Here is a 20,169-nt window from a genome sequence, read left to right on the forward strand (position 1 = left end):
TTTTCCCAGGCCTCCACTGCTCAAGGCTAGATCCTGCATCCATGGCCTTGGTTTGCATTTCAACACTCTCCATAGGTTGCTATGATACTTGAAGCTGCAAATTGCAGTTGGCCCTTGCTCTCCAAACTTAGCACACTTCATTTAAAGTACTAAGGAAAGAAGAGAGCGAAGAGCTCTGCAGAAGATTTCTGCAAGACACCACAACAGGTATCTTGTAGGAACATAGTTTGACTTGGACTGAGTCAAACCATTGGCCATCAGACAGAGTATTATCAACCAGGGTCTCAGGCAGAGGATATTTCCATACCCACCTGGAAAGGCTAGGGATCTGAACCTGGCGCCTTCTGCATACAAAACATTTTCTGTGCCTGTTTCCCATTACAAAAGAATAATTGTATTACAGTGATACCTCGAGTTAAGAACTTAATTTGTTCAGGAGGTCCGTTCGTAGACTGAAACTGTTCTTAACCTGAAGCACCACTTTAGCTAATGGGGCCTCCTGCTGCCACCGGAGCACGATTTCTGTTCTCATCCTGAAGCAGAGTTCTTAACCCGAGGTACTATTTCTGGGTTAGCAGAGTGTAACCTGAAGCGTCTGTAACCTGAAGCATAAGTAACCCGAGGTACCACTGTATTTGTACCCTGCACGTCTGCCTGGGTTCTCTACTTAAGAGAACTGTATAGAGTTGGAAGGGGCACCAGTGTTGGCCACCCACCTGCAAGGGAGGAATCGCAGCTAAAGCATCCCTGACAGGTGGCTATCTGCTTAAAAACCTCCAATTTTGCTTGATTGGCCACTGCGTTAGACTCTAATGCAGGGATGGGGAACTTAGGGCCCTCCAGGTGTTGGATTCTTAACTTCCGTCCACACCAGCCAGTGTTGGCCCACACTCGAGGATGGTGGAATATCTGGAAAGCCAGCGGTTCCCCACTCCTGGTATAGCACCTGTCAAGAGGTGATTCTAGAAGAACAGTCATAGGATGAAGCATATTAAAGGAGTTTATTCAGGAAGGATATAAAGCAAAGAAATAGCATTTTTAAAAAAGTTCAAAAGCATGATGTGAAGTGTCACTGCAGTGCCCCTTGATGCCGACATCCATCATTTGTAGCTTAGAGGCAACTGAATGTGTCATGATGATGTTTGATGCTTGCTGGGAATCTGCTGCAGAAAGTAACCCCTTGCCAAGGTGTCTTCTCACCCTAATTCCCACAGCTCAGATGACATCGGGTGCATGGTTGCCCTCACGCAACCAGGGCACCCTACCTGCCCAAACTTGATGCTACTTGTATATCTCGCAGCGTTGAGTTCACAGAATCGTCACAGATTTTGACGTGCCCCCCCTCGGCCTCCCTCGGAGGGCACCCTGAGAGGCAGGGTTTTCCAACAAGTCCTCTTTCAGCGTCTTTATAGTCATGCCTGTGAAAAGCTCTGTGGTATCTTCATCCTTCTCCCATTTCTTCGCCACCAAGTGACAAACACCTGTAAGCCAAAAGGAGCCCATTTCACTTGCTGGGTGCAAGTTGCCCTCGTGCCTCCCTGTCCACCTAACTTCATGGCTTTTGGCCACTTGACTGTATTCTTGTAACCTATAGTGTTGGTGGCTTTGCCTGCTATGTTGCTTTGGCCCCACCCACTTTTGTCAGGCGGCCCCTGGAAAGTTTGCCATGAGGCAATGTGGCCCTTGGGTGTAAGTAAGAAAGCAGGCGGGGTGAGGCTGGGTAAAGGCAGGTTGAAGCTTGTGGGACAGTGTCCCATTTGCCCCATCAGACCAGCCACCACTTATTTCTTGCTGCATCCCAGGATGCTAAATCCAGTGTTTCAGAGAGCCAGATTTTACAACTGCGGTTGCAATTAATTTGCCTAGTGTGCACTGAGCCCTTCTCTGCTTGCATCCAGGAAGTCTTCCCCACCTAAGTCCTGTCATCTTTCCATAACCCCCCAGGGCTTTGAATAACTCATACCTGCCATGGTTGCCAGAATGACAGAGAACCACCCTGGTGCCAGGGACCACGAAAGGAAAGTGTTGGTCATCTCTGTGGCTGCCCTCATGTAATTGAAGAGGCCCATTGCTCCATTGAAGCCTGGAAGGTGGGAGCCAACGAGATAGCAAAGAATGGGAAGGTCAATCACTTGAGTTCTTCAGCACTCCAGTCTTTAAACAGCCATAGCTTCCCCTAAAGAATTCTGGGAACTGTAGTTAAGGATGCTGGGAGTTGTTAGGAGACCCCCTATTCCCCTTCCAGAGCTACAATTTGCAGTGTAGCTTAACAAATGCTTCTTCGTTGGGAACGCTGGGAATTGTAGCTCTAGGAGGGAATAGAGGTTACCGAACAATTCTCGGGACCCTTACAAACTACAGTGTGTGAGTACATAACTATAACTAGTTTGTGAACTGCCTTGGCATTTCTTCTCAAAATAAAAGCTGATATTCTTCTTATTTAGCAATCCAACACAAATCATTTGAAAGGACCACAGTGGAGTAATCATATTGTTTTAGGTCTGTTGTGGGGGGTCGTAAATGCCTGGGTATGTTAACTAGTTAACTGGTATGTACAGGATGTCAGACCGTATGGTTCTGTCTTAAGATAGATCCATGCATGTATTAGGTCATGTGTGAAAACAGCTTCAAACCCCCTGGAAGTGGCATGTGTGAAGTGTTAATTAACTTAGGCAAACTTGCTAATTTGTGTATAAGCCATCCCTTTAATGTTACTCAATCCACATGTGTAAAAGCTAATTAGCACAACAAGGCATCAAAAAACTAGGTATGATAATTCAGATGAGTGGGGCTTCTCTCTGTGTGTGTTACAAAAGGCCAGGGTTTAGGTTAGCAAGATTAGAACAGGTGAGATGTGACAATTCTTGGGAAAAGGCAAACTGTCAGGGCAAGGATGCTGCTGTGCCTATAAGAGGAGCAATCTCTTGTGGCAGGAATGTTGTGGTCTCCTCCATTGTCGGCTTCAGGTTATATACATGTGTAAATAAACCATATACCATAAAGACACCACAGTCTCTGCTGTGCCTTATTGTCCCCCTAGAAACTCAGACCCTGGGGTTACAGAGCATCTGGCATCCCTGGAACCTCACGCTGCTTAGAGATTGGGGAGGTGGGGGTTGTCATGTAACACTGCTGAATTTCCAGAAACCATCTCACCAGTCTGTTTATTTGGCCTCAGCAACCCATTCTTGTGACTGGTCATAAGAACATAAAAAGCGCCTGCTGATTGAGGCCAATGCCTCATATATCCCAGCATCTTGTTCTCAGAGTAGCCAACCAGATGCCAGTGGGGAACACTCTCTCCTGTGGTTTCCAGTAACTCCTATTCAGAAGCATTACTCCCTCCGATCAGGGAGGCAGAACATCATGGCTGAAAGCTATTGGTAACCTTTTCCTCCATGAAATTGCCCAGTCCTCTTTTAAAGCCATCAGATTTTATTATTTTTGCATTGTATTTATTTATCTATACTTTTCAAAGTTTATACATTCCACTAGTTTTATACATTTCACTAATTTTACATTCATTTTGACATTTCAAAACTCGGCTCCCACCCCCCTCTTTCTGTGGTTCCTTAAATTTGTTTTTAGTATCTTCTGCATATCCAAATTAACTTAATTTACTCATTTATTCATCATCTTTAAGTATATACTCTTCTAAAACCGCAGGTTGTTACAATAATCCTGCCAGTGTTTTTATCTGTTTATAATCTATCGGTAAATATTCAATAAACCATTTCCATTATTTTATATACCGGTATATGAAAAAATGTTATCTTGGTTTTTTTATTCTGCCGGTAAGTTTCACCATTTCTACTTATTCCATAAGTATCCATTATTCCTTTACCTCAGTGGTGGCCAAACTTGGCCCTCCAGCTGTTTTTGGACTACAACTCACATCATCCCTAGCTAACAGGACCAGTGGTCAGGGATGATGGGAATTGTAGTCCCAAAACAGCTGGAGGGCCAAGTTTGGCCACCACTGCTTTACTGGGACTTCTGCTTCTTTCCATTTTGGGGCAAGTAACATTTTTGCCACTAGTGGCATGCATGAAGAAGTTTCTGTACATTTTAGGTATCTAAATTAGTGGCCATCACTGCCTCCTGTGGGAACGAGTACCATAGTTTAACTATGCACTGCATGGAGATGTGCTTTCTTTTATCTATCCCAAATCTTTCAAATTTGTTGGTTGTTCCCTACTTCTAGTGTTATGAGAGAGGGAGGAGAACTTTCCTCTTTCTGCTTTCTCCATGCCACGCATAATTGTACACACTTTTATCAAGTCATCCTTCCTTTCCCTTTAAACTAGTGTTTCCCAAACTTGGGTCTCCAGCTGATTTTTTTTTGTACTACAGTTCCCATAATTCCTGCTAGCTAGGGATGATGGGGGTTGTAGTCCCAAAACAGTTGGAGACCCAACTTTGGGAAACACGGCTCTAAACTAAAAAGTCCTAAATGCTGCAACCTTTCCTCCATCCCTTTTGCTCATTTTGGTTGCTCTTCCCTGCACATTTCCTGGACAGTCGGGTGCTAACTGCACGGAGTCCTTTTGGGGAACGAAAAGGGGAGGTGGCGGGGTAAATAAGAGTCAGAAGATGGCTCCTCTTACCCGAGACAAAACAGAGGCCGATGGTTAGCGTGGGCCACGTTGTCGTCCACCACTGTGGCGGTTGGATGGGTGTGAGGCAAAGTGTCCCAGTGACCACAGACCCATAGGAAGTCGCAGCAGAGAGCAGCATAAAAAATCTAGATATGTAAATATAGTCTAGGAGAGAAGAAAGAAAGAAACTTTATCCTAGTGGCCCTCTGTTTGTTGCCCTGTTCCCTAATCTCAGACCTCGGCTCCTCCACTATCACCACAGTCCCATCTCTGAATTGCTCCGCAAGAAGAAGAGTTTGGATTTAATATCCCGCTTTATCACTACCCGAGGGAGTCTCAAAGCGGCTAGCATTCTCCTTTCCCTTCCTCCCCCACAACAAACACTCTGTGAGGTGAGTGGGGCTGAGAGACTTCAGAGAAGTGTGACTAGCCCAAGGTCACCCAGCAGCTGCATGTGGAGGAGCGGAGACGCGAACCCGGTTCCCCAGATTACAAGTCTATCGCTCTTAACCACTACACCACACTGGCAAGAGGGAGGCTCACAGCCCAAGCGCCATCCTAGCAGGAGGAGCAATTCTCTTAAGGAGGTGTGGCCACCCAATGGGCTACCACAGTTCTGAAACACCTCCTGATTGTTCCTGAGGCAGGACAGTCCCACCACAGTCCTTACTGGAACTTCTGGAATTGAAACTAAATCAGTTGGCCGTTTTTAACAGCCGATGCAGTCACTGAAAGAAAGGTGCCTGGGCAGAGTGACACCATTATAATTTATTCTAAAAGTATTCCTTAAACCGCCTAACATTTCAAAAATTGTCTTAAGTGGTGCACAGTTGTACAAATCAACATTCAACTGCTGCATCAGTATGTTTAAATAACAGACAGAAGTACAATGATATATTTATCTGTGGCCATGAAGAGGAATGGCCAAGACTGGCTTAGATACTGTGTGACTCCAGTCTTGTGTTTTCTTTACGGTCGGTCCAGGAGACCAGGTTTTGACCTGTGCCCTCCTGGAATCCGCACAGTTCCCCAGCCCTGCCTTGCCAGGGGTGAGGAGATGATTGCTTGAACCTCTGCTGCTGTGAATGCCAAGGATGAGGAACCCGTGACCCTCCAAACCAGCCTTGCTCAACCTTGGGTCCCTAGATGTTGTTGGACTCCAACTCCCATCCTTCCAAGCCAGCATGGCCTGTGGTCAGGGATGATGGGAGCTGTAGTTATTTATTGAATTTATATACTGCCCTATACCCAGAGGTCTCAGGGCATTTAACAGAATAAAATCAAAATATAAAACCACAAAATACATAGCGTAGATTCCGGCGTATTAGGCGACTGGGCGTAGTAGTCGACCTCCCCAATTGGCAGCTGCAATTTGGGGGTTCGTCTTATAAGCCCAGTCGCCTAATACGCTGGGCAGCTCCATGCCGGGAGAAAGCCGTCCGGCGTGGAACTGAGCCTGCTGCTCGCTGCTGCTGCTTCGGAGCCGCCACAGCAGCAGCGGGTGGCGGGCTCCGCGCCGCCCATACCCATAATATATAATACGACCCCCGACTTTTTAACCTCTTTTCCGGGGTTAAAAAGTCGTCTTATATGCCGGAATCTACAGTAATCAAAATAAAAACAACAACCCAATAACCCCCCTCCAGGGGTTGGGGGTTGGTTGAGAGCAAGCTGAGGTCGGTGGGGCAGTGCCCCATTCATCACAATGGACCAACCTTCACTGGTGCTGGATGGCAGAGATGGCAACTGACTTGCATTGTTTTTTAAAAATTCACGAAGGATAAGGCTATCATTGACTTCGAACTCTGATGGCTATGTTCTACCTCTCAGAGGCAGATGCTTCTGAATACCAGTTTCTGGAAACCACAGGAGAGGAGAGTGGAGGTGAGCTTAGGCCTGCTTTTGGGCTTCCCATAAATAAGCATCTGGCTGGCTGCCGTAAAATCAGTCTGATGGACCAGATGGGCTGCTGGTTTGATCCAGCAGGCTCTTCTTATGTGCTTATGACTAGGATTCCACTCACCTTCCCAATATCCTGTTCCTTTCCTGCCTATTCTCAGCACCCGTGAGGTCATGGATGGTATACCATTCACATACGGGCTCCCCAGAATAATTTGTTCGCCCAGTGTGGGCAGTGGGATGCTGGACTAGATAGATGGACATTTGGTCTAATCCAGCTGGACTCCTCCTATATTCCTTTTGGCACAACACTAATCAAGTTGCCTCTGTACTTGATTCTGCCTGCTGTTTGTTTTGCATGGCAAAACCCACCGGGAAAGGTGGTACCCAGCTCTGATCAAACTAGGGTTGTTTGTTTTTTAAATTGGGCTTCAAATTCAAGGTGTTCCTGGGGACCATGATTGCCCTTTCCCAGAAAGGGGACTAAAGCTGGATTCACAGATGCCTGTGTAAGGACGTTGCAGGAACTGATTGGCTAGTGCCTGTACAGTTACTGGAACTGACACATGATCCTCAAATCTCAGAGCATCTTTGCAACTTTTTGAAACATATATGTTTATTGTTTAACGATGCATGCATATGGACATAAATGCATCTCTTGCTCTTTGGGGTAGCGGAATCGTTCCCTTGCAGAAAAGCCATGCCATTTCAGGGTGACATTAACATATGCTGATGCTGGGGGGGGGGGTTAAGTACTGTATACCTGCCCTGGATTCTCTGATCAGTGCCAGACTTGTGGTTTAGGGGAACCCCTATTTTAAATCCCCAATGGAGTATCCTACCAGGGCACTGTGGCAAATTTACTGGAGGTTAGAAAGCATGGAGCATGGGTAGGCAAACTAAGGCCCGGGGGCCGGATCTGCCCCAATTTCCTTCTAAATGCAGCCTGTGAACGTCCAGGAATCAGCATGTTTTTTTCATGAGTAGAATGCGCTCTTTTCTTTAAATGCATCTCTGGGTTATTTGTGGGGCATAGGAATTTGTTCATCCCCCTCCCCCCCAAATATAGTCTGGCCCCACACAAGGTCTGAGGGGCAGTGGACCAGCCCTACTGAAAAAGTTTGCTGACCCCTGGCGTGGAGCAACACTACACAGGGAGCATTGTGGGAAATCAAAATGGTGGCTCTCTGCACTGATTGCCCTTCTGCTTTCCTTCCTTGTTGCCAGGAAGTGCCCCACAATTTTGGGAGAGAGTTTACAAAAAGGCGCTTTGATAAGTGTCCACTCAGAATTGGAGCTGGCCTGGCCAGCAATGCATGACAGCATGGTTGAGGGTGCACACTCTCAGTTCACAGTGTTGCTCTGTGTGCAGCCTCTGCATGCGTGGAAATCCCACAAGGCACACAGGTTCTGTGACTCATGCCCAGGGATTCCTCAGCAGAAAGGTCCATGTGGAAGGTATTCGGCATAGGTAGAAACTTTAAAAACCAATTAGATGGGGCCACTGGCAAAAGTCTCTTTTCTGAAGTTTCTTTCCTGAAGTGTTATGAGCTAGCCAGCAGATGGAACAAAAGGCTCATACAATATTGGGTAAGAACATGGAACTCTTGTGTACTAGAAATGTCCAAAGCCCGATGCTGCTTTTAGGATGAACGGAGACTCTTTAGAGCAATCTTGTGGGGTTTCCACTCCGTGATGTGAGCCCTCTTTGCACTTGAATTGCAAATGTACATACCCACCAGCAAGCTGAGCAGCCTCTGCCACACTCTGTTTTTTCTACACAAAGGAGGGCTAAATTGCCTTGTCCTTCCTTTTAAAATAGTTGCAAAACTGTTCCAGGGATCTGCGGGGCAAGGTGTATTGATAATAACTCAGGCACTAGCCAATAGGTGCTTCCACAGCTGGCTTCTATCCCCATTCAAGTACTTTGAAAACCTGCAGAAGCAAACCCCGCTCCCTCAAGGAGAGGCAATAAGAATTAAGTATTTCCTTTGTTTACAAAGAAGGAGAGGAGCTATCAAGTTGCCTGTTCCACTGTTTAAATGCTTCTATCACTGGCAGGAAATATTGAGTGATCTCTAGTTCAAAATTCTGAGCATTATGTCGCCCTTACTTGGTGTGTCGGCCAGATAGACACAATTCCCCAAAGAGCATTCCTGCCACAATCCCTGGAACACGAAGATTCCCCGAACAAACCGCTTGACCCAGGATACTGTCGAGATCACTACCACAAGCAGAATGGTTTCCAGGCAAGAGATAGCGATGCCACCTATCCGCAGCTTCTCAATATTCGTTAGCTTCTTGAACCATGTAAGCAAGGGCCATTTGGAAGTGGTAGCAGCACCAGGATCCTCAGCTTGGGGTTGACGGAGGCAATTAAGGCAAGCACCCATCTTCTAGCCTCAGGGCTCATTTCCCTTGGAAAAGAACTGCATTCAGCACCCCCAATTCCCCAACCTTTCGGGTGTCTGAGCTCCAGCCAAAGGTTCTACTGATGAAGCTTGGAAGACCATTGCTCCCATAGTAACTCCAGCATTCTGGAACCTCTCCAGATTCCTGGATGGTTCTTCCACATGGAGAGAAGGAGGTCCCATCAGTATTTCCTTCTGCCAACTCAGGACGTGAGCAAGCCACCAACCACCCAGCCAGATTTCCCCTATAGTCAGTTTGGATACAGCCAAGATTTGAGTGATTTTGGACAAGGCTTTGCATGCAGTCCAAAGCATACCCCAGCACATTCATTGATCCAAGTTCGAGACCGCTGTATCGAGTGCTTTTCACCCTGGTACTTTTCAGAATGGAATGTCTAACAATCAGAGGCAGCATAAGCATTTTTAAATTCCCTTGAACCGAATCAGAGTTGTTTCTGGGTAAATGGGCCAGTCAGTAAATAGAACGGAAAACCTGATTGTGGAAAAATGAAATTTAAAAAAGCTTAAAATTCAGAAAGTCAGTTTTGAAACCTGAAAACACCCCTCCCCCCACAGGATTTCTGAGTCTGCACAAAATTTCTTTCTGCTTGAGCCCTAGAAAGAAAGCTTTAGTTAAAGCTATGGTTTTCCCAGTAGAGATGTATGGAAGTGAGAGCTGGACCATAAAGAAGGCTGATTGCCGAGGAACTGATGCTTTTGAAGGAGGTACTGGAGGTACTGGAGGAGACTCTTGAGAGTCCTATGGTTTGCAAAAAGATCAAACCCATCCATTCTGAAGGAAATCAGCCCTGGAAGGACAGATCTGGAAGCTGAGGCTCCAATACTTTGGCCACCTCATAAGAAGAGAAGACTCCCTGGAAAAGACCCTGATGCTGGGAAAGATGGAGGGCACAAGGAGAAGGGGACGACAGAGGACGAGATGGCTGGACAGTGTTCTCGAAGCTACCAGCATGAGTTTGACCAAACAGCGGGAGGCAGTGGAAGACAGGAGTGCCTGGCGTGCTCTGGTCCATCAGGTCACAAAGAGTTGGACACAACTAAACAACTAAACAACAACAAAGTTAAGGCCTTGTTATGTACTGAGTTGAATAGGATCCAAAAGGCAGCAGTCTGACTGGTCCTAGAACAACAGGATTCAGAATGCAGCAGTCTGATTGGTCCTAGAACAATAGGGTCCAGAATGCAGCAGTCTGATTGGTCCTAGAACAATGCAGCAGTATGATTGGTCCGCAGGAGCCACCCAATCCAGCTCCAGGTAGAAGTGAATCCGCAACCTGATTGGCCTACAGGAGAATCCCAGAATTAGCCAATCACATGCAGCCCATTGTTTAAATAATGTATATAAAGCAGATGTTTTTGGGGAACTTTCATTCCTCACTACTATGAGCTGAATAAAGAGCATGAAATCCACACTCGACTCCGAGTATATTTCAGGCCTCATTCATACTATGCATTTAAAGTGCCATGGTACCATTTTAAACCGTCATGGCTTCCCCCAAAGAATTCTGAGAGCTGTAGTTTGCTTAAGGTGCTGAGAGCTGTCAGGAGATCCCTATTCCCCTCCCAGAGCTACCATTCCTAGGGAGCTAAAATCCCTCTTCCCAGGGAACTCCTTTCAAGCCTTTCCCAATGCAAGAGCATAAAAAAACCCCAAAATAGCTCAGCTGGATCAGGCCAGTGGCTCATCTAGTCTAGCATCCTTTTCTGACAGTGGCCCACCAGATGTCTATGGGAAGCCCCCAAAAGAGCACTCTTCCCACTAGTGTTCCCAGTAACTTATATCCGGAAGAATACTGCCTCCACTAGTGGAGTCCAAAGCATATCATAGTCATTGTGGGTAAGAGCTAGAGACCCTTCCTGAACCTGTCTCACCCTCTGTTAAATCTACCCAGGTTGGTGGCCGTCACAAGTTTTTGCAGGAGCAGGTTCCATATCTACACTGTGTGAAGAAGTCCTGGTGTTTTTTGGGGGGTTGTTGCCTGCCCTGAATTTTCTAAGTTTTGCCATGGTTAGAAATTAAAGAGGAGGCAAAGGCAAGGATGAGAGAATCTGTTTTATTTTTCCAGCCTTACATTTAGTTCTCCACATTTCCACATCAGTTTACGGTTTGGTCGGTGGCCAACACCACCCCCTGTGAAACATCTTTTGTTTGCAATCAGTGATTCCATGGCAGATGCTCAACCTGTAGACAAGGCAATGCAGAAAACGCTCCCTGAAGACAAGGCAGCTTGGATGCCCTACAGGGGGTTGCTGTGAATGGATTGGGGATGAAAGCACTATTGGGACAGTTGTGAAGGGGATTTCACTGGCATGGGAAGGGTAGGGGGCAGGCTTCCTTTGTGTGTTGTGTGTCGACTGCATCGCAAGGTTGCCTTTGCTTCTTAGGAACCAGGTCCTCACACATTCTCATAGCCAGGCCTCGAAGGGCACAAGTGAGCAACAAGGCTGAAGATGCCTGCAATGAGAGAAGGAGAGAGCAAGAAATAAATTCCAAGTGGAATGGCCTCAGGAAGCCAGAGCCAGCCTCACATGGCATTGACACCTTCTGTTTATCAACCTTCTGACTCTCACTGGAGGCTGAGTGCCTCTGAACAAGTGCAGAGTTCATTTCTATCCAAGGGAAAGCATTTGTTTTTAAAGAGACCTATGGACAAAGTGCTAATGAGCATGTGCGAAGGCCTTCCTTTTGTGTGAAGCGAATGTTTCCTTACTTATCCAGAGACTGCCTATAGGCTGGTGGTTGTGCAATGCAGAACCCAGAACCTCAGGTAGCTTGCTGAAGGTCCATTGACAGTGCATGTCACACATGTGAGGTGCTGCTATAGAGCTACCTACTTTGCAGAGCTCTTTGTGGTGGCAGAAGGGCATTGGAATGAGCGTTCACACTGCCTACACAATGCTAGGGGTGTAGGTGAGTCTGTCCATTTTGGTTGCTCATTTTCGCAATCTTAAATTCAGTTCTCTCCAGTTCTGAGAGTTTGTGGAGTTCTCCAGTTTGTGGGGTTGTTTTTTATTTCACCGGCATGTTAGTGCAATTTTCTCCTTAAAATATACATGCTTGTATGCAGTTTTCACTCACGCACACATCGTTGCAAAGCAATTTCCTTTGACACAATGCATTCTTGCATGTTATTTTCACTAATACAGTGGACGCTTGGGTTGCAAACGTGATCCGTCCGGGAGGCACATTCGCAACCCGCAGCGTTCGCAACCCACAGTGCCGCGTCTGCGCACGTGCGGGTTGCAATTCACCATTTCTGCGCATGTGCAAAGCACGATTTAGCACTTCTGTGCATGTGTGAGCACCAAAACCCAGAAGTAACTGTCGGGATTCAAGCCATTATCAGGAGAAACTGGCCACTCTCCAGGCACCCGGCTTGATCTCCGGTTGACCTCCCTGTCTGGATTTGCCGGCAGGATCCAGGCAAGGTCGCGATCGGCGATCCTCCTCAACGTGAGAAGAACACACCACTCTTTCCTGCCCCTCCCAGGGAGGGGAAAGAGATAGACAGAAACGTATTTACATGTCTTTATTTCTGTCTTTTGCAGCGTTTCAGAAAACACATCTGCTCTCTTCAAACTCCAACAGCAGAGAGACTAACTCCTCCTGTACTTCCTGTACATACCCACCAGCAAGCTGAGCAGCCTCTGCCACACTCTGTTTTTTCTACACAAAGGAGGGCTAAATTGCCTTGTCCTTCCTTTTAAAATAGTTGCAAAACTGTTCCAGGGATCTGCGGGGCAAGGTGTGTTGATAATAACTCAGGCACTAGCCAATAGGTGCTTCCACAGCTGGCTTCTATCCCCATTCAAGTACTTCGAAAACCTGCAGAAGCAAACCCCGCTCCCTCAAGGAGAGGCAATAAGAATTAAGTATTTCCTTTGTTTACAAAGAAGGAGAGGAGCTATCAAGTTGCCTGTTCCACTGTTTAAATGCTTCTATCACTGGCAGGAAATATTGAGTGATCTCTAGTTCAAAATTCTGAGCATTATGTCGCCCTTACTTGGTGTGTCGGCCAGATAGACACAATTCCCCAAAGAGCATTCCTGCCACAATCCCTGGAACACGAAGATTCCCCGAACAAACCGCTTGACCCAGGATACTGTCGAGATCACTACCACAAGCAGAATGGTTTCCAGGCAAGAGATAGCGATGCCACCTATCCGCAGCTTCTCAATATTCGTTAGCTTATCACCTATCATTTTCGCAATCTTAAATTCAGTTCTCTCCAGTTCTGAGAGTTTGTGGAGTTCTCCAGTTTGTGGGGTTGTTTTTTATTTCACCGGCATGTTAGTGCAATTTTCTCCTTAAAATATACATGCTTGTATGCAGTTTTCACTCACGCACACATCGTTGCAAAGCAATTTCCTTTGACACAATGCATTCTTGCATGTTATTTTCACTAATACAGTGGACGCTTGGGTTGCAAACGTGATCCGTCCGGGAGGCACATTCGCAACCCGTAGCGTTCGCAACCCACAGTGCCGCGTCTGCGCACGTGCGGGTTGCAATTCACCATTTCTGCGCATGTGCAAAGCACGATTTAGCACTTCTGTGCATGTGTGAGCACCAAAACCCAGAAGTAACTGTCGGGATTCAAGCCATTATCAGGAGAAACTGGCCACTCTCCAGGCACCCGGCTTGATCTCCGGTTGACCTCCCTGTCTGCATTTGCCGGCAGGATCCAGGCAAGGTCGCGGTCGGCGATCCTCCTCAATGTGAGAAGAACACACCACTCTTTCCTGCCCCTCCCAGGGAGGGGAAAGAGATAGACAGAAACGTATTTACATGTCTTTATTTCTGTCTTTTGCAGCGTTTCAGAAAACACATCTGCTCTCTTCAAACTCCAACAGCAGAGAGACTAACTCCTCCTGTACTTCCTGTACAGCTCATATTACACTCTGAGCTAATTCCGGTGTTTCGCACTGTGAATAGACTGTCCTTTTGTTTCCCACGGAACAGCCCCAACATTCACATTTATGTTTTGCTTTCAAGCCAGCAGCTCGCTGCTGCATTGCTTCTATATCGTAACAGTAACCTGTGCAGTGCAGTGCACAACCTGAAAATGTGCAACCTGAGTCATCTGTAACCCGAGGTATGACTCTACACGCATCTTTATGTACATTTCACCTTAGTCAGTACACATTTTTGTACGCATTGCATTGCCGGAGAAATGCATTGCAAAATTTAGAGGAGTGCAAATGTGAAAGGCTGCTTCTGTTTCACCTTGCGTATTGTTTCAGAAAGCGCAAATGGGGTAGGTTTGCCTTTAAATGCGAACTCCCTTCCTCACCCTCCCTACTCACCAGTCAGGAATAGCATGGGAAATGCTACCCAGGCAAGATAGAAGGACCATTCATAGCTGAGCTGGATTTGAGGGTCCCTGTTCTTCCCCCAGGATTCAGTGGTGAATACGACTACACCAACCAGAGTGAAGAGTGCTACAAAAGAGCAGAGGTGTCAGGGCAGCCAACATAGCACTGATTCACACAGGCAATCTCACCACTCAATTATCAAGGGCTGGCTGGTATGTATGTTGCAGATCTAACCCTACTGCCTGGTGTCCATTGATGCTGATAGGACAGAAGGCAGGGAAAGGAACAGTAGGTGGCGCCGCCAGAGGCAGTGATGGGAGAGACTCAACTAATTCTGGTTTTGGCCCCTTCCTCCTCCATGCTTAATTCTACAAAAGAAACACTGAGGCTGTGGAGGAGGAAGCCAGCACCTGGGGCCTCCCCCTAGACTGGTCATAAGCCAGAAGGCAGGCAGGTGAGGGCTGCCTGGGGGCAGACAGATTGGCGGGGCAGTGTGCCCCATTGGCTCTAATGGCGCAGCCTCTACTGGATCTAACACCATGGAGAGAATTTTTGTACCTCCTCAATCACAACACAATTTTTGGTGTCCCCGTGTTCTTTTATCATCATTGTCATCTAAAAAGGTCACGGCACTCAGTTCACACATCCAAGTGCAAACTGTAGCTTACTGCACCAAGGGTGCATGGGTCCTCCTACATCTGATGGGTTTCCCCTTTGCTTTCGTTACAGGCATAGGGGTGGTTGGTTTAAATCAGGATTGCAATGTGAGGCTTATCCTATCCTTTCCCAACTATGAAGCTGATGCATAGGCTCTGTCTCATAGGGTAGGGTTGCCTTATTCCAAGAAGTAAAAATCCAGACACAAAAAGTTGTTGAGCTTTTTTAGTGGCGATTTCAAAAATCTGGACATTTGGATGATTTCCCGAAGCTCCCCCTAGACCAGTGGTTCTCAACCTGTGGGTCCTCAGATGTTGTTGGACTACAACTCCCATCATCCCTGAGCTCTGGCCTTGCTAGCTAGGGGTGATGGGAGTTGTAGTTCAACAACATCTGGGAACCCACAGGTTGAGAAAGGCTGCCCTAGACGCTAAGTCCGTCATTGGAATCCCGGAGGTATGGCAACCCTACCATAGGGGTGAAGGCAGAGGCAGATTTAGAGCAGCGCAACCGATTCTGCCACATTGGGCGCCTAGCTTAGGGGCCCCCGTGGGGCGTTGCAAACTGTGACATAGCAAACTGAGCAGAATGGAAAGTGAGGGGCAGGCGACAGGGCGCTCTGAATTTTGGCCTTCCACAGGGAGCTACTGAAATTTGAAAAACCAAAGTCCGCCCCTGCTGAGGGCCCTTGTTTTCCTTCCTGCTGGTGTGGAAGCACCCTTAAAGGGCTTTGAAATGTTTTAAGCTCGGCCTTAGAGCAGTGTTTCCCAACCGGTGTTCCGCGGCACACTAGTGTGCCGTGAGACATCGGCTGGTGTGCCGTGGGAGGGAGGCGGGCGAGTCGGGCGTCGAGAGGCGGCGGCGGCGAGGATCCGCGTCGAGCCGGGGGCGGCTCCGCGGTGGTGGTGCCGAGCGGCGGGGCAGCGCGCGCAAAAGGGAGGAGCGCGAGACAGCGGAGGAGGAGGAGGCCGGCATGTCCGGGCAGCAGCAGCAACAGCAGCAGCAGCAACTCCCAGCGACGGCTCCTCAAGCCCCGCCGCCGCCCCCTCCTCCGCCCGCTATCGCCGCCACCACCACAACAGCCGCCGCCGCCTCAGCTGCCGCCGTCCCTCAGTCCCTCGCTCTGCTGCCTCCTCCCACCCCGGCAAGGGGGAGGAAAAAAACTTTCACTTTTGTGCGTCCCTCCCGGCGTGACGCTGCGCGCTGACGTCACGGGGCGGGGCTTTAATGGTGGTGTGCCGCGAGATTTTTTTCCGGTAAACAGGTGTGCCGTTGCCCAAAAACGTTTGGGAAACACTGCCTTAGAGGACGAAAACACCCCTCCCCTTTCTATGCTCCAGCAGTCCTTTCCCCCTTACAAGATCCTCTTTCTCAATTCTAGAGCCATGCCTGATCTCTTCGCGGGATAATAATGTAAGAAAAGTCCCACAGCATCAGCTGAAAAGCCCATCTAGTTCAGCGTCCATTTCTCCCAGGGGAAAACCAGGTGCTTATGGGAAGCCCAAAAGCAGGCCCAGAACACAGCCGCCACCTCCTCACTTGCAATTCCCACCAACTGGTTTTGAGGGGCATACTGTCTCCGATAGAGAAGGTAGACCATAGCCATTGTGCCTAGTGGAAGCTGACAGCATGTGGGGCATAGCCATGAGGCTATTTAGCACCTGTGACCATGAGCAGGTTCTTCCTCATAATCTTTGGCACACCTACCACCTGTGAAGGCAACGATGGACGTGACGAAGACTCCGCCAAGGAAGCCGCAGTCACAAGGCATGAAGGAGGCGGTAAGAGAAATGACCGAGGCCAAAGCTGCCAGGGAGCCCAAGATCAGGAACGCACGTGTGGCAAGGATGTATTCTGTAAATGAAAGCATTGAGGGGAAAGAGTTAGTTGAGCGTGTCTTCATTCCTTGTACCCAGAACCTTCTAGAAGCCTAAAAAAGAGAGAAGAGGTTAGTTATGCCCATTGAGTAGACCCATGGAAGGCAATAGACTTGTGTTACTTGCCATAATTGATCTTAATGGGCATAACCAAGGTTGGATATCACCCATGATATGTTGAAGGTTTAGTTATTAAAGTGTAACTTACCAGTTTAAACTGCAAAGGCTTCAATTTCAAAGTGAAAGAGAACCAAGTGTGAGAAAGAGGATATTTGCCTAAGGTTACAAAATGTAACCTTGGCTTGAGGTGAATATAGTTCCCCCATCTGTTGTTGTTATCATTGTTACCATTGTTGTTGTTGTTATATCAAAAAGTACACACAGGTCCCGCTACCTAAACGTTCATTATACAAAAATTCACTTATCCAAACAGGTAGCACCCAGACCTCTCTATACTCACCACAGATTCAGATATCCAAGCTGCCAGACCGGTATGCAGTACTGTAAACAAATAAGCAGCCTTAAACAAACCTCATTTTTGTGTTTTTCTGGCCTGTAGTAGCCATTCGTCAGAAACCATGGTGGGTGGGAGGGAGACTGGACAAATAAGAGAGCTCCCTCCCTTCCTTGTTTGCCTTTTGCAAGGTTTCAAAGGGTTTTCCTGGGTGCTTTCATCATTACAGGGTCAAAATTCTGTGGTCAGGAATGCATTAGAAAGTTTCCCATAGAAATCAATGGAAATTGTCAACTCATTGTGCAAACACTAACCTAACGAGTGATTTCCTGAGAATGCATTGTGTTCTGATAACTAGTCCTGCGTGTACCACATGCATGGTGGATTTTCTGAGGGGATTTTTTAACCAAGACTTTTTGAGAGTGTCACAGCGGGTGCCACCAGGCACACTGGTGCCCATGAGCACCTTGTTGATGACCCCCCTTCAACCCATAACCTTTGTGTATTGGGGGGGTAGGTGTCCCTTGGCAGCTGCCACCATTCTCCTTACCATTAGCCTTGGTTGGGGTCCAGCAGTTCCCATCCATGCACTCCTGCCAGAGGCCACTGTGGGCGATGCCAGCCGGTCCGTAAGCCACCAGCCAGTAATCGGTGGTCAGGGCGATGAACAAAGCAATGATGCTTATGGAAGCCACCGGTATGCTTAAGATTCTGCAGAGCAGCATCCTCACGATTGTATGGAAGAGCCTTGGCAAAATTAACCCCCGTAGGCTGCTTTCTTGCCTGGAAGGGCACAATCAAGAGAATGGGATTTAACACAGAAGCAGAAAGCATGGAAACAACATTGGGTAACAAGGTGCCAAAGGCAAACAGCCTGCCACCAAACAAAGAAGCAATCTTGGTGGTGTAATTTGGAGCACAAGGTGAGGGATCAGTTCACAGACACGGGTAGCGCAGTGAAGCGACCACTAACCAGGTGGAGTAAACTGTATTTTACTAACATTTATTTTAGTATTTACTGCCTTGTATGGAAAAAAAAGTGGGATTGTAGCCAACTAAGTTTTCCTCAGTGTAGACCCATTGAAATTAATGGACCAAACTTCGGCATGTTCACTTATTTCAATGGGTCTACTCTGAGGATGATGCTGTGTAACTTGAAAGACTTATAACAGCATGAATTTCACACATTAAACATTAAACTACCCATGCGTAATTAATAAAACTAAAAAATACCTAGTATTTAGTAATCCCTTGTGGTAAGTTTGATTATTGGCAAAACATCTTCAAGTGTATGCAGTTATAATGATTTTAGCTCATATTTACTGTTAATTGCATTAATGTGTTTTTTACTAGAGCCTCAGTTTAATTAGATTGAACTATGGATGAAATTCAAAAACTATTTAGTTAAATATGTTAAGATAACTTAATTGGAAAAATTTGCAAATATCAGATGGGCTTAGTATTTATATATGTATTGTTAGAGAATAACATGTTTAAAGTTAAAATGAAAAGAAAGAAAGATGTTAAGTGATTAAGTTAATTTTATGAGAAAATTGGTTTTGGAATACTGTTACAATGATATACACTGAAATTCAGCCAGGGGGATTTGAGGAAGTCACTTAACAATGTTACTAAGATTGGATTAAGTACAATTAAGATGTATGTATGTATGTATGTATGTATGTATGTATGTTTGTTTGAAAATTTTGGAAAACCAATAATTATTTTTTTTTTGAAAACAATAATAATTAGATTGAACTAACTCGTCTTCATAAAGCCATAGTCTGGTATTTGTGACTTTTCTTATTGAATTCTAAATCCAGATCTGTGGTTCTGATTTAAATAAATAGCAATAGCAATAGATAGCAACATGATTCAGGGGAGGGGGAGTACAATAGATTCCCTGAGATCCAAGTCCTTAGGCCCTTGGAGCCAGTGTGGTGTAGTGGTTAAGAGCGGTAGTCTTGTAATCTGGTGAACCGGGTTCGTGTCTCCGCTCCTCCACATGCAGCTGCTGGGTGACCTTGGGCTAGTCACACTTCTCTGAAGTCTCTGAGCCCCACTCACCTCACAGAGTGTTTTTTTTTTTTTAAATATTTTTATTGGGTTTTCACATTTTATATAAACACAAACAACACACCAAAACAAACATAAAAAACAACGAACATGAATAGTTCCCGAAAATCTTATTTCCTAACCCTAGTCCTTGACTTCCCCCCACCCCCTCCCCTGCATCCCTATTCCCAAACTTATGTCAGCAAGTTGGCATTTCTTCCATCTTAATATTAGTCCTTTTATAAAAAACAAAAATAAATTTTCCCTAAGTTGGACCCCAATTCTCTTCCCTCGATTTCTCATTTTTTCTTACATAATTTTCTTAATACTAAACCCCCTGGTCTTGAGTGTTGTTTAAATTTAATACTTCCCTCCCTCCCCTCCCCGCTTTGCGTCCTTTCCCGAGACATGTCCAAATTAACAGTTTTTAGCCTGGATTCCGGATATCCGAGGCTCTCAATTCTCTTTTAGTCCCTCTCCGCCGGTTTTGTTGGTAGTCCTTTTTGTCTATCATCGAGTCTCGAAAGATTTCCTTAACAATCAATCCAATCAGTCCATAGTCTCTTCCCATATTTAAAGGCAACTGCTGAGGAATTTCCACAAGGCCTAAGTCTTGCTGATAGTCAAAATCAAAGTCTATGTGGAGGCCCCAATTGTACTTCTTTATTTCAAGCTCCTGAATTCCATAAAGTCCCAGGGCCTCCACTTTCATCTTCTGTATCTTTCGTAGGCTTAGAGTGGATTTAATCCAATAGTCTCCTTGCTTGTGTTCTCCAGATGTCGGCTTCTGGTTAGTACTTTCCCAGATAACTTGTTCTCTTTCTTGTTTTGTCTTCTCCTCTTCTTTGTTTATTGTTTCAAATTCAGCTGTGGGTTCTTTC

At 46.5% G+C, this 20,169-nt stretch overlaps 2 protein-coding genes across 4 annotated transcripts; both read right to left on the reverse strand.

Moving 5' to 3' along the window:
* Positions 1-982: 982 nt before the first annotated feature.
* LOC308590137 (lens fiber membrane intrinsic protein-like) lies at positions 983-9,001 on the reverse strand. Of its 3 annotated transcripts, none has more exons than XM_081199870.1 (4): positions 8,842-9,001; positions 4,608-4,763; positions 1,964-2,083; positions 983-1,481 (listed from the first exon to the last, which is right to left on the reverse strand). In XM_081199870.1, exons 1-4 carry the CDS (start codon positions 8,888-8,890, stop codon positions 1,309-1,311), a joined length of 498 nt encoding a protein of 165 aa, XP_081055996.1. In that variant the 5' UTR covers positions 8,891-9,001; the 3' UTR covers positions 983-1,308. The 3 variants fall into 3 exon arrangements, 2 of the variants coding, with proteins under 2 accessions (XP_081055996.1, XP_081055995.1); XM_081199869.1 differs by having other exon boundaries at positions 8,611-9,001; XR_014009694.1 differs by lacking the exon at positions 4,608-4,763 and having other exon boundaries at positions 8,611-9,000.
* A 1,968-nt stretch (positions 9,002-10,969) lies between these two features.
* Positions 10,970-18,041, reverse strand: NKG7 (natural killer cell granule protein 7). Its single transcript, XM_081199925.1, has 4 exons — positions 17,784-18,041; positions 16,610-16,756; positions 14,237-14,371; positions 10,970-11,384 (listed from the first exon to the last, which is right to left on the reverse strand). The coding sequence occupies exons 1-4, from the start codon at positions 17,956-17,958 to the stop codon at positions 11,326-11,328; spliced, it is 516 nt and encodes a 171-aa protein (XP_081056051.1). The 5' UTR covers positions 17,959-18,041; the 3' UTR covers positions 10,970-11,325.
* Between the last annotated feature and the right edge of the window lie 2,128 nt (positions 18,042-20,169).

The sequence above is a fragment of the Podarcis bocagei genome, assembly GCF_964188305.1.
Source record: "Podarcis bocagei genome assembly, chromosome: 7".
NCBI lineage: Eukaryota > Metazoa > Chordata > Lepidosauria > Squamata > Lacertidae > Podarcis > Podarcis bocagei.

What these genes read in the sequence shown, in the direction of transcription:
- NKG7 (XM_081199925.1), bottom strand. Translation starts at nt 17,958, where the DNA reads ATGCTGCTCTGCAGAATCTTAAGCATACCGGTGGCTTCCATAAGCATC. An exon ending in GACCCCAACCAAGGCTAATG is followed by an intron (nt 16,757 to 17,783) that starts GTAAGGAGAATG and finishes TTTCATTTACAG; the next exon opens with AATACATCCTTGCCACACGT. An exon ending in CATCGTTGCCTTCACAGGTG is followed by an intron (nt 14,372 to 16,609) that starts GTAGGTGTGCCA and finishes GCTCTTTTGTAG; the next exon opens with CACTCTTCACTCTGGTTGGT.
- LOC308590137 (XM_081199869.1), bottom strand. Translation starts at nt 8,890, where the DNA reads ATGGGTGCTTGCCTTAATTGCCTCCGTCAACCCCAAGCTGAGGATCCT. An exon ending in CTATCTGGCCGACACACCAA is followed by an intron (nt 4,764 to 8,610) that starts GTAAGGGCGACA and finishes CTTCTCTCCTAG; the next exon opens with ACTATATTTACATATCTAGA. An exon ending in CGGCCTCTGTTTTGTCTCGG is followed by an intron (nt 2,084 to 4,607) that starts GTAAGAGGAGCC and finishes CCCACCTTCCAG; the next exon opens with GCTTCAATGGAGCAATGGGC.